This window comes from Puntigrus tetrazona, chromosome 3 (genome assembly GCF_018831695.1).
Source record: "Puntigrus tetrazona isolate hp1 chromosome 3, ASM1883169v1, whole genome shotgun sequence".
Classification (NCBI taxonomy): Eukaryota; Metazoa; Chordata; class Actinopteri; order Cypriniformes; family Cyprinidae; genus Puntigrus; species Puntigrus tetrazona.
Window position 1 is genome coordinate 8,649,454 of NC_056701.1, and position 11,974 is coordinate 8,661,427.

At 43.2% G+C, this 11,974-nt stretch overlaps 1 protein-coding gene across 1 annotated transcript in view; it reads left to right on the plus strand.

Moving 5' to 3' along the window:
* Positions 1-11,063, plus strand: part of LOC122341890 (glutamate receptor ionotropic, NMDA 2B-like) — a 44,237-nt gene extending 33,174 nt beyond the window's left edge. Inside the window, 14 exon segments of the mRNA XM_043235571.1 lie at positions 477-660; positions 1,354-1,468; positions 1,552-1,760; positions 1,967-2,138; positions 3,288-3,441; positions 3,529-3,654; positions 3,991-4,220; positions 4,328-4,488; positions 5,341-5,528; positions 7,478-7,716; positions 8,175-9,811; positions 9,813-9,889; positions 9,892-10,116; positions 10,119-11,063. Of these exon segments, the coding sequence (XP_043091506.1) occupies positions 477-660; positions 1,354-1,468; positions 1,552-1,760; positions 1,967-2,138; positions 3,288-3,441; positions 3,529-3,654; positions 3,991-4,220; positions 4,328-4,488; positions 5,341-5,528; positions 7,478-7,716; positions 8,175-9,811; positions 9,813-9,889; positions 9,892-10,116; positions 10,119-10,153 (3,752 nt within the window). The 3' untranslated portion in view covers positions 10,154-11,063.
* Positions 11,064-11,974: the final 911 nt, after the last annotated feature.

Genomic DNA, 11,974 nt, shown 5'->3' on the forward strand with positions numbered 1-11,974 from the left:
TTTTATTGTTTAATTATTATCACCCAACTGCAGTTGGATTTTTATTACTTGCAATGTGCAATAAAAATACATGATTTATATAAAAAATAAAGAAATATTATCGTTAACCTTTCATATGTACCTTTGTAAAAATGAGTGGGTTTTCTGTACTATCCATATAGCTGAGATTATTCTGTTCTGGTAATCATCTAAATAACTACCCTGCTCCCGTCTGGATTAATACATGATGAAAACCAGCCCCGTTTAGATTTAGTTTTTCCATTTGAGTTTGGAGTCACTTTTGTGTGTTGAGATTAAGGATGCACAACAATATCAGAATCAGACGATAATGGATTAAAATATACATATAATTTGAATAAAGCAGTATCAATGTCATAATTTTTTTATTTAAATGTCAGTAAAGCTTACATTAAAGAAATATTGCTACCATGACCCTTGTAAATATAACAATTACATTTTTTAATGTGTCTGCGCAGGCATGATCTCGGTGTCGTATGACGAGTGGGATTACGGTCTGGAGGCGCGTGTTCGTGACGGCGTGGCTGTGATTGCTTCGGCCACCTCCACCATGATGATGGACCGAGGGCCACACACACTGCTCAAGTCTGAGTGCCACGGGGCCCCAGACAAGAAGAGCCCTATCAGCAACGAAGTGCTCAGGTCAGACACACACACTTTCTCACTTTCATGGCCATGGTTTCCATGGTAACACAGGGGAGGAGTTTGGACGCTGCAGTGGTGGTGGTTGCCATAACGACAAAATACATATGTCACACAATGGAACCATAAAAACATCAAGAAGTACAGATAGACAGACATTTTGCTATTTTAATTGTATACATTTTTTCCTACTTCTTATCTTGTTTTTCCTTTATTATTCTTCACTTTTATTATTATAACCTATTATTAATAGTCGTAATTTTATTATTGGTATTATTATTCTATTTTTCTTGTTCCTTTCTTCAGTTGTTAAACACACACCCTTTTTTTAGTATTTCATCACCATCTTCTTAATATTTTATTTTTATTATTTTTAGTATTTTTTTACATAATAAGACCAAACGTTTGAGTCAAATGCTGAGGATTAGATCTGGCTCGTGCTCAGAAAGACGAGCATAAACTTCTTAATTCTTCTTCATTTTTTCCTATTTATATTCCTATATTCTTTCTTGTATCATTGTCAGTTTTTTTTACTATTACCATTATATTTTATAAGCTTTATCATATTTATTGTGATTACTACTTATTTTGGTAATTAGTTCTTTATGGTATTTTTAGTGTTATTTGTCTGTGGGCAGCAGTGTTTTTACGTTTGTGTGTGTGTGTGTGTGTGTGTGTGTGTGTGTTTCTCAGGTATCTGATGAACGTGACGTTTGAGGGCCGGAATCTCTCGTTCAGCGAGGACGGCTATCAGATGCACCCCAAACTGGTGATCATCCTGCTGAACAAGGACAGGCAGTGGGACAGAGTAAGAGCCGGACGAGCCGCAGACGCTCCGCAGCAGTGTGTAACGACCTCCTGAAGCGCGTGTGTGTGTGTGTGTGTGCGCAGGTGGGCAAGTGGGAGAACGGCTCTCTGTCGATGAAGTTTCACGTGTGGCCGCGGTTCGAGCTGTACTCCGGGACGGAGAACCGTGAGGATGATCACCTGTCCATCGTGACGCTGGAGGAGGCTCCGTTCGTGATGGTGGAGGACGTGGATCCACTGAGCGGCACCTGCATGAGGAACACGGTCCCCTGCCGCAAGCAGCTCAAATCACTGTAAACACACACTCATTCATCACACGCTGCTCCGTAGATGAAGATAGCAAATCAAATGTATTTAACATCCAGTGAACTGAGGCAGATTTGCTCCAACAATCTGTAGGGCTGTGGTGGAGCCATTAGATAGATATCTCTTTCTCGAATCGAGGGGTCACTGAGTTTCATAGCATTATGATGAAGCGTGTCTCTCGTCTGTCTGCCAGGAATCGGACGGGGGATTCTGCCGTCTACATCAAGCGCTGCTGTAAAGGATTCTGCATCGACATCCTGAAGAAGATCGCCAAGTCTGTGAAGTTCACCTACGACCTTTATCTGGTCACCAACGGCAAACACGGCAAGAAGATCAACGGCACGTGGAACGGGATGGTGGGAGAGGTACGGCTAATAAATAAGAGGTTCTGTGTGTGTTCATGTCCGAGAGAGTGTTTATAATTAGTTATAATCGAGTGCTCAGTGTCCTCATTTAAACAGCCACGTGTGTCTTAATGCTAAAAAATGCTCATGGTTTCAATCTACGTTTCTCATCGTAAGACACACACACTCTGTCGTGCCCCAGTTTAGTCGTGTGAAGTGAAGTTCAGGTATTTAGAGCTAAAATTACCAACAGAGAGAGCGAGAGACAGACAGACAGACAGAGAGAGAGAGAGAGACAGTGTGATAACCCACTTTCTGTCTCTTGTTGATCTAGAATCTCTTGTCTTATATCTGCTGTTTGCGTCTCCGTATCTGTCCTCATGTCAACACAGTGCAGCTATGAATGCTGGGAATGAATCTAACCTGTCTCTCTGAGCGCGCTTGAACTGTATTGATGTGATATTTTTATAGAGATGGCAATAAACTGCTAGAAATTTGACAGCTGCTGACATTTTGGTTACCTGTCTGTCTCTCTGTGCATCTGTCTCTCTCTTTCACACCTGTATCTTTGTCTTTCTCTCTGTCTGTTCTTCTCTCATCTACCTGTCTGTCTATCTGTCTGTACTCTCAACTTTCTGTCTGTCTGTCTGTCTGTCACCTCTCTGTCTGTCTGTCCTTCTCCGGCCTTTCTGTCTTTCTTTCTGTCTGTCTCTCACCTCTGTCTCTGTCTGTCTGTCTCTTCTCTTAAATGTCTGTCTGTCTTTATCTGTCTCTGTCTGTCTCTCACCTCTCTCTCTGTCTGATCTTTCCGTCTGTCCTTCTCTCACCTGTCTGTCTGTCTGTCTGTCTGTCTGTCTGTCCTTCTCTCACCTGTCTGTCTGTCTGTCTGTCCTTCTCTCACCTGTCTGTCTGTCTGTCTTATCTTTCTGTGTCTGTCTGTCTCTCACCTCTCTCACCTCTCTGTCTGTCTGTCCTTCTCCGGCCTTTCTGTCTGTCTGTCTCTATCTGTCTCTGTCTGTCCTTCTCTTAAATGTCTGTCTGTCTGTCCTTCTCTCACCTGTCTGTCTGTCTGTCTTATCTTTCTGTGTCTGTCTGTCTCTCACCTCTCTCTCTCTCTCTGTCTGTCTGTCTGTCTGTCCTTCTCTCACCTGTCTGTCTGTCTGTCTGCAGGTGGTGCTGAAGAACGCTCACATGGCTGTCGGCTCACTGACCATCAATGAGGAGAGGTCAGAGGTCATTGATTTCTCGGTGCCCTTCATAGAGACAGGCATCAGCGTCATGGTGTCTCGAAGCAATGGGACTGTGTCTCCATCTGCGTTCCTCGGTGAGCCGCTCTCCTCCGTCTGTCCTGTATCTGTGTTTCTCTAAAGCGCCCTGTATCCGCTGACTCGAGTCTGGTTTCTGTCCACAGAGCCATTCAGCGCAGACGTCTGGATCATGATGTTCGTCATGCTGCTGCTGGTTTGTGCCATCGCCGTGTTTGTCTTTGAATACTTCAGTCCCGTGGGCTACAATCGTCGTCTCATCGACGGCAGAGGTACAGAACGATGCATCTGCACACATGACCTCATCTGCATGACAAATACTGCTGCTATTTCCTGGGAGTCATTCATTATTGATTTGATTTCTAAACAATACCATGCAGTTGTTCTGTAGTTTTGCTCATGGCTCATGTCACACAGCCTTTCCATTAGGGCTGAATGATTAGAATTTTTTTTTTGGAATGTTAATGAATTTTTAAAGGCTTCAATTTGCTGTTGAGTATTTAATCGAGTACTGAAAACAATAGATTGGTTTTGGCACAGAACCTGCTGGTTTCTAAGTCATTCTCCTTACGAATCTGGTGAAACTGGTTGTGTTTCTGTGCTCTCAGAGGCCGGTGGTCCGTCGTTCACCATCGGAAAGGCCATCTGGCTGCTCTGGGGTTTGGTCTTCAATAACTCCGTTCCAGTGCAGAACCCCAGAGGAACCACCAGCAAGATCATGGTGTCCGTCTGGGCCTTCTTTGCCGTGATTTTCTTGGCCAGCTATACTGCTAACCTGGCAGCGTTTATGATCCAGGAAGAGTATGTGGACCAGGTGTCGGGCCTCAGTGACAAAAAGGTGCTCTAATAGAAGATACAGCTGTACTTTTTTCAGGTAGAGAGGATATTCTGTTCTCTGGTCAGTCTGTCTGTTTGCTTAACCTTGTGCTGTTTGTTTGTCTTCAGTTTCAGAGACCCAACGACTTCTCCCCGCCGTTTCGCTTTGGGACGGTGCCAAACGGCAGCACCGAGAGAAACATCCGCAATAACTATAAAGAGATGCACTCCTACATGGTGAAATTCCACCAGCGCAATGTGGATGAAGCGCTCTACAGTCTGAAGACCGGGTGAGTGTGGGAAACCACCTGAGACACTTCTCTAATCAGTCATTAAAATGCCAAATACACTTTACTTTATACTCAGAATTAATTAAGAATTTTTCTTCAATAAACTGTTCTACAATACAGTCAAATACTTTCAAAGGGATGTATGATTTGTTGCAATCTGACGACACCTGTTTGAAGTCCAAAGCAAAACAAAAAGTAATGTTGTTAGGGTACCCGGGTGGTTGCTAGGGTGTTGGGGGGAAACGTAACTTCTAGTGACTATCATCAATTTGATTACAGAGACCATCTCTGCATTTAATAAAAAAGTGTTAATCTCATCATTATACATCACTATCAGTCTATTCTTCTACTTTATACTGTTCAGTGCTTTGATACAATCTGTAGTGTTAAAAGCACTATAGAAATAAAAGTGATTGATTGATTGATTGATTGATTGATTGTTGCTATGTGGTTGATAGGTTGCTTTGTTGGTTATTAGCGTGGTTGCTAGGGAACCTGGGGTGGTTGCTAGGATTGTTGTTAGGGTACCTGGGTGGTTGCTAGGATTGTTATTAGGGTACCTGGGTGGTTGTTAGGGTGTTGCTAGGGTACATGGGAGTTGCTAGGGTGTTTCTATGATGAGATGTCGGGAAGGGAGCCGAGAAAAGGTACAAATAAAAATATTTGGCTTTGTGAAAACCTCAAATTCAACTAAACTAAAACTTAAAAAAAAAAGTTAGCCCATGTGCATTCACACTCCTCTCGTGTGTTCTAGAAGTACTAATAAATGGCCAGTACACAAGTAATTCCTAGCAGCCATTAAAATAGAGAGTAGGTGTGAAGATCTAATCTGTGTGGTGTGTTGAATCCCAGGAAGCTGGATGCCTTCATTTATGACGCGGCGGTGCTGAACTACATGGCAGGCAGAGACGAGGGATGCAAGCTGGTCACTATCGGCTCCGGGAAGGTGTTCGCCTCCACCGGCTACGGCATCGCCATCCAGAAGGACTCGGGCTGGAAGAGACAGGTGGACCTCGCCATCCTGCAGCTCTTTGGAGATGGTACTGCTGTCATTCACATCAGACACTCATCTGACAGCTTGTTCACTAGTAATAAGAATCCAGCAATGCTGCACCCGATAAAACATTATGACAGTATGACGTTTGCGGTCTTGTGAAGTATTGGTTTGTGAGCCAGGAGCTCATCTTCTGAAAGCACCTTTACGTTCATGATTGGCTGACTGCTGTTGCATTTTTGTCTTGATTTTCATGTGCTTTCTTGGACATGCATGGCTTTGTTCTGCTTTTTTTTCTTGTTCTGGCCTTGTTCCCTGTGAGTAATTCATGTGTTCCCTGGTGCTATTTTCCACAGATATACACCACCAGTCAAAGGTTTATGGAAATGTTTGTCTTTTTTAAAGTCTCTTCTGCTCCCCGTTTATTTAATCCAAATTACAGCAAATTGTGACAATTTTTTACTTTTTAAAATATTTGAATATATTTTAAACTGTCATTTATTCTTGTGATTTCAAAGCTGAATTTTCAGAATCAGTACTCCGGTCTTCTATATACTGACCTTCTGCTCAAGAAACCTTCATTTCTGTTCTGGTTTGTGGTATGTCTTCAGGTTTCTTTAATGAATACAAGGTTCAGAAGAACAGCATTTAACAACCTTTTTTATCATTATACATGTTTTTAACGTCAATTAAAAACATCCTTGTTAAATTAAAATATTAAAGGATTAGTTCACCACAAAATGAAAATTCTGTCATTAATTTCTCATGTCGTTCCAAACCGATACAACCTTCATTCATCTTCGTAATACAAATTAAGATATGTTTGATGAAATCAGAACAGCAACACATCTGAAATGATCCAGAAACATACAGCAGTAAAACAGTCCATGTGACATCAGAATTAGCAGAACCTGATTTCTGGATCAACATCTTTTGTGATTAATCAGAACATCTATCATTTCATCTGATTTGAGATATTTCTCATGGGAAGGTTAGGTTTAGGTGTACAGATATGGTCAAAATTAACTTTTTGGATTAAAATGTAAAATGTAACATAGAACTATCAGGACGTGCACACTGATTACATCAGATACGTTACAAATAAGTAATGTACAAAATGGTTGAGAAGAATGCTTCAGTAAATTGTTATTTTTGTTTTCTTTGTGCAAAAAGACTTAATATCTTAATATCCTAATTTGTGTTCTAAAAATGGATGAATGTCTAATGGCTTTGAAACGACATTAGGGTGAATAATTAATGACAGAATTTTCATTTTGGGGTGAACTAAGCCTTTAATTTATGACCCCCCCACCCCCTTCCTAAAAACTATTCACCAAAGAATCCTTGTCAAAGAAATATGTACTCAGCCGTTTTAAATATTGATGGTGATTGGCGTAGAAATAGATACTAGCAGCTTTAAAAGAACTAGAGGGTCTTTATCATCATTTTTAAAGAGTTTGAAGCATCTGTGTTATAATAATAATAATAATAATAATAATAATAATTATAATTATAATAATAGTAAATGTTTGCTGAGCTCAAATCAGCATATTAAAATGATTTCTGATGGATCATGTGACTGGAGTAATATGCTGAAAATTCAGTTTACAAATAACAAGAATTAATTGCATTAAATGAAAATAAAATAAAAACCATTAAAGATGTTCAAAGTTCAAAAACTTTTGGCTGGTAATGTATTTGGTAATTAATCAACACATGACAAAGGGATGTAATGTTCAGGTGAAGTGCTCTGATTCCTCGCCGAGTGTTCAGTTAAATCATCATGTCTTGTATATTGACAGCCTTATGTTTCCATTGTTCTTGGTGGTGATTTTTTCTTCTGCAGTGAATCCTGTTCAAATCAGAGACTGCCCTCATCTGCCACCAGCTTTAATTACCTGAGCCTTTGTTTTAAATACAAACACGTTGTAACAGACCCAGCGTAACAGACCCAGCATTGCATCACCCTTTATAACGTGTGTGTGTGTGTCTCAGGTGATATGGAGGAGTTTGAGGCTCTCTGGCTCACTGGGATCTGTCACCACGAGAAGAATGAAGTGATGAGCAGTCAGCTGGATGTGGACAATATGGCGGGTGTGTTCTACATGCTGGGTGCCGCCATGGCTCTGTCGCCTATCACCTTCATCGCTGAACATGTCTTCTACTGGCACCTGCGCTTCTGCTTCATGGGCGTGTGTTCTGGGAAGCCAGGGCTCACCTTCACCATCAGCAGGGTAATACTGTGCCCACAGACACACTACTGAGAAGGGCTGGACAATAGTGCAGCTTCAGTATATACTGCGATATAATAGATTATTATAGAAAATTTATTTTGAGTATTTGTATTTAATTATATAAGCAGGCTACTTTTGAAAATGAGCATGTCATAAGTTATAATATTTCTTATATTAATATATAAGTAATTAATATTGTTAAGAATTCTAACTAAATATAGCTTAAAAACATATATAAGGAAAATATAATGTAATAAAGGGGGAAAGACAATTAAAAGAAATAAAGTAAAATGACTAAATTACTGTTTTTGCTGTGCTTTGGATCAAATAAGTGAAAAAAACTATTTTGCAAAAACTGGTGATAAATTTGGCTGTATCATCCAGCCCTTTCAAGACACGAGACATAACATGTTTATGCCATCTCTATACACTGAAAGGTCTGTCTCTTCTTCTCTCAGGAGATTTTCAGCTGCATTCACGGAGTAGAAATCGAAGATAAGAGTTCAGCGCTCAATTCGCCCTCGGCTACCATGAACAACACACACTCGAATATCCTGCGTCTACTGCGCACCGCCAAGAACATGGCGTCCCTCTCCGGGGTCAACGGCTCTCCGCACAGCGCTCTGGATTTCATCCGTCGAGAGTCCTCCGTCTACGACATCAGCGAGCATCGCCGCAGCCTGGCTGGACACTCGGACTGCAAGGCCCCCTACCTGCCCGAGGACAACATGTTCAGCGACTACATCAGCGAGGTGGAGCGTACCTTCGGGAACCTGCACCTGAAGGACAGCAACCTGTACCAGGACCACTACCTGCACCACCACGGGGGCTCCACGCTGGGGCTGACAGGCCCCAACCGGCCCCACAGCCTGGGCTCCAGCAGTTCTCTGGAGGGCGGCATGTTTGACTGCGACAGCCTGGGCGGAGGTGTAGCCCCCATCTTCACCACACAGCCGCGCTCTGCGCTAACGCACAGGAATATGAGTAAATTCGACCTGCTGCAGAGCCAGACTCCTCCGTCTGGACCGGGATTGAAGCAGGGACTGGCTGACCTGTACGGAAAGTTCTCCTTTAAAGGTGGAGCTTCCAGTTCGGGATACATCGCAGGGCATGACCGGTTCTGCAGCGGAGCTGACGACGGTAACATCCGCTCCGACGTGTCTGACATTTCCACTCATACTGTCACCTACGGCAATCTGGAAGGAAATGCAAAGAAACGCAAGCAGTATAGAGACAGTTTAAAGAAGCGGCCAGCATCAGCAAAGTCCCGCAGGGAACTCGACGAGATCGAGCTGGGTTACCGCCGCCGCCAGCATCACCACCACCACCACGGACACCGCTCAGCTTCGCCTCCGTCCGAACGGAAACGAGGCGTGAGCTCCACCTCATATCTGCTTCAGGACAAGGAAAGCCTGAGGGATTTCTACCTGGATCAATTCCGGCCCAAGGAGGGGGTGCCGCAGTGGGAACATGTGGATCTTACCGATGGCCCCAGCGGGGGAGGAGGCAACTGCACCAGTTTGGTGTCTGTAGATGACTTCCTAAAAAGCAAACCTAAGAAAACGGAGAGCGGCGAGTGGGAATGTCGCAGCTGTCGGGCCAGCAGTGCAGGCAGCAAGCACGGAGCAGGAGTTCTGCACGTCGGGAGTGGCTGCGTGGCATCGGGAGCCGCAGGAAGAGTCGGAAGCAGCCGTCCCAGTTCTGCCACTTGTATGCGGTGCGAAGCCTGCAAGAAGTCTGGAAACCTGTACGACATCAGCGAGGACAGTAACCACCTGCTGGAGCAACTGGGAGGCAGCAGGGGCCAGACGCCATCACAGCGCCGCAGGGCCTTCAGTGGGAGGCCGTTACGCAGGCAACACTCCTATGATGCATTCGTGGACCTGCAGCGAGAAGAGTTAAGTGGAATAGGCGCGCCTCCTATGTTATGTGCAGTACCTCCACCACGCAGCGTCAGCCTCAAGGAGCGGGAGCGCTGCATGGATGCCTCCTTCGCACACATATTTGAGCGCCCCGAGCAGGACACGGAGCGAGACCCGCTGTTCTACGGAGCCACCGAGAGAGGTGCGGGATCACCATTTGGGTTGCAGAACGCGCTCCCCACAGGCGCCTGTGGGAGAGAGGGACCTGAGAGACAGAGGACTCCTTGAGGGGCCTGTTCACGCTTTATCTAAATCCTCTATCCCGACCGAACCGACCACAACCCCTTCATCCCTACATTCGGAGATGACCAGTGCCTGCTGCACGGTGCCAAGTCCTACTACGTTACCAAGCAGCAGTCGCAGCACGGGATTTGCTCAGCCCCATGGGCTTCGCCATGCGAGCTGTGCATGGGGAACCACCACACCAGCAAGCTCAGCCTCGGCCCTCCTCGACCGTTCACCGGCAGCAACGGACACGTGTCGAGAAACTCTCCAGCATAGAGTCTGACGTGTGAGAATGAGTCCAGATTTTAGCAGGACATGCAGAACTTGAGAGAACTGAAAATGTCATTTCCTGTGAAGTTCACGTTTGCACCGTTGGGTTTATCTCCACAAGCTGGTGAGAAGAACAAGAGCACGTCCATCTGCCACGTCAGATGGCCACCCAAACAGCCCAGTCCTGTACTCTTGTCTTTTGTGAAGATACAATCATGAAAGCATAAAAAATGTGCATTGATTTGTTTTTTGTTTTTTTTGAAACAGGGTAATAACTGTAACTCAGAGATGTAGTGAAGACACTGCTGACTGCTGGTAATCTGATGTTGAAATTGGGTTTCATTTGTCTGTCGTTTTTCTGAGGCCTTTGCTGAGCATTGGGGTTTAGAGTTTTTGAATGTGACGATCAATCCAGTCTCCGCATCAACCTAACGCATCCATGGCAACAGCCTCTCCCATGCTGGTTACTGCCGTGAAACACGCGTGCATTCGTGGAAGTGCACAATCCTCTGTTTTCTGCCGTCATTTATATTTGAGTCTCTACTGCCGTGATATTTCATATCCAATAAGAAACCGTGTTGATACGCCTTCGGTTACGCTCACGTGACTCTCGCTCAGAAGTTGAGAAATGAGGGACATGAGATGACAGTATCAACTTTTGGTTGTAAATACATTTCTCTTTATATAAGCCAACAAGGTCTACCTTTAATATAGCTTTTTCAAGTATAACCAAAATAAAGATAAAAACAGAACAAAATAACAAAAACATAAAATATGCAAAATTTAGCTAAAGCATTATAACTCATGATAAGTGATATTTTTAAGCGATAGTTTGCTTTTTAAATCCATGTTTATTACTTGATTCTGATAGTTTACCGCCTCTTAACCCGGCTTTATTTTAAGGATTTACCTTTATTCAGATTTACCTTTGCAGCGAACAGAGCTGAGCTGTCGTGAACATATTTAGTTTACTTGATTAGTGTACCGATAACTCCTTGCTAAGTTTTTCTTTAATTGTGTTAGATGTTTGGTCGTTTGCTGGAGAAGGTTTCCAGGTTCTCTCTCTCTCTTACACACACACACACACACACACACACACACACACACACACATTTGAAAAGCTATATATATATGAGGACATAGTTGTTCTAAATCCACCCAAACCCTAAAATGTAGAATAAACATTTATGTTATTTATGTATATGTACTTTAACAGAAGGTGGTTTTGTCCGATTTTAGCGAACAATCGCCACAAAGTGTCCTCAAACACACACACACACAGATCTCCAGCATCCGTCACAGAGTGTGTTTCATGAAGTGAAGCTGGGCTTTGAACCCTTCCTAAGGACTGACTGACTTTGTAAAGCTGATTAGTAAGCTGCTAGAGTGTCATGTTTTTCCTCGTAACTCTATGGTGAGGTCCCGTCCTCCATAGAATAACCTTTCATCTCCTCTTGTATTGTTTCTGCAGTTAGAGTCTTTAAACTTTTCTTTTTAGAGCACTACTATTATTATTATTATTATTATTATTATTATATCAAAGCGTTTTAGGTGTTTTCTTCTTGTATGTTGAAGCCATGGTGTTCCCGCTATAGCGCAGTAATCTGTTTAATCTTTCCTAAAAACTTATATAGTTTAGATTCAAACACACACACACACACACAGAGTTCCCTACGACCCCCATGCTTATAGCTTGAGCTCTATATGCTTGAAAATCACATTTTCTTGTGCTCATACAGGAATACGCCTGTTACGCATAGCTGTAGTTATAATTTTTATAGTGTATTCACAATATATAAGCAACTTTTAATGTTCTTTTGACTACTATATTCTCATTATTC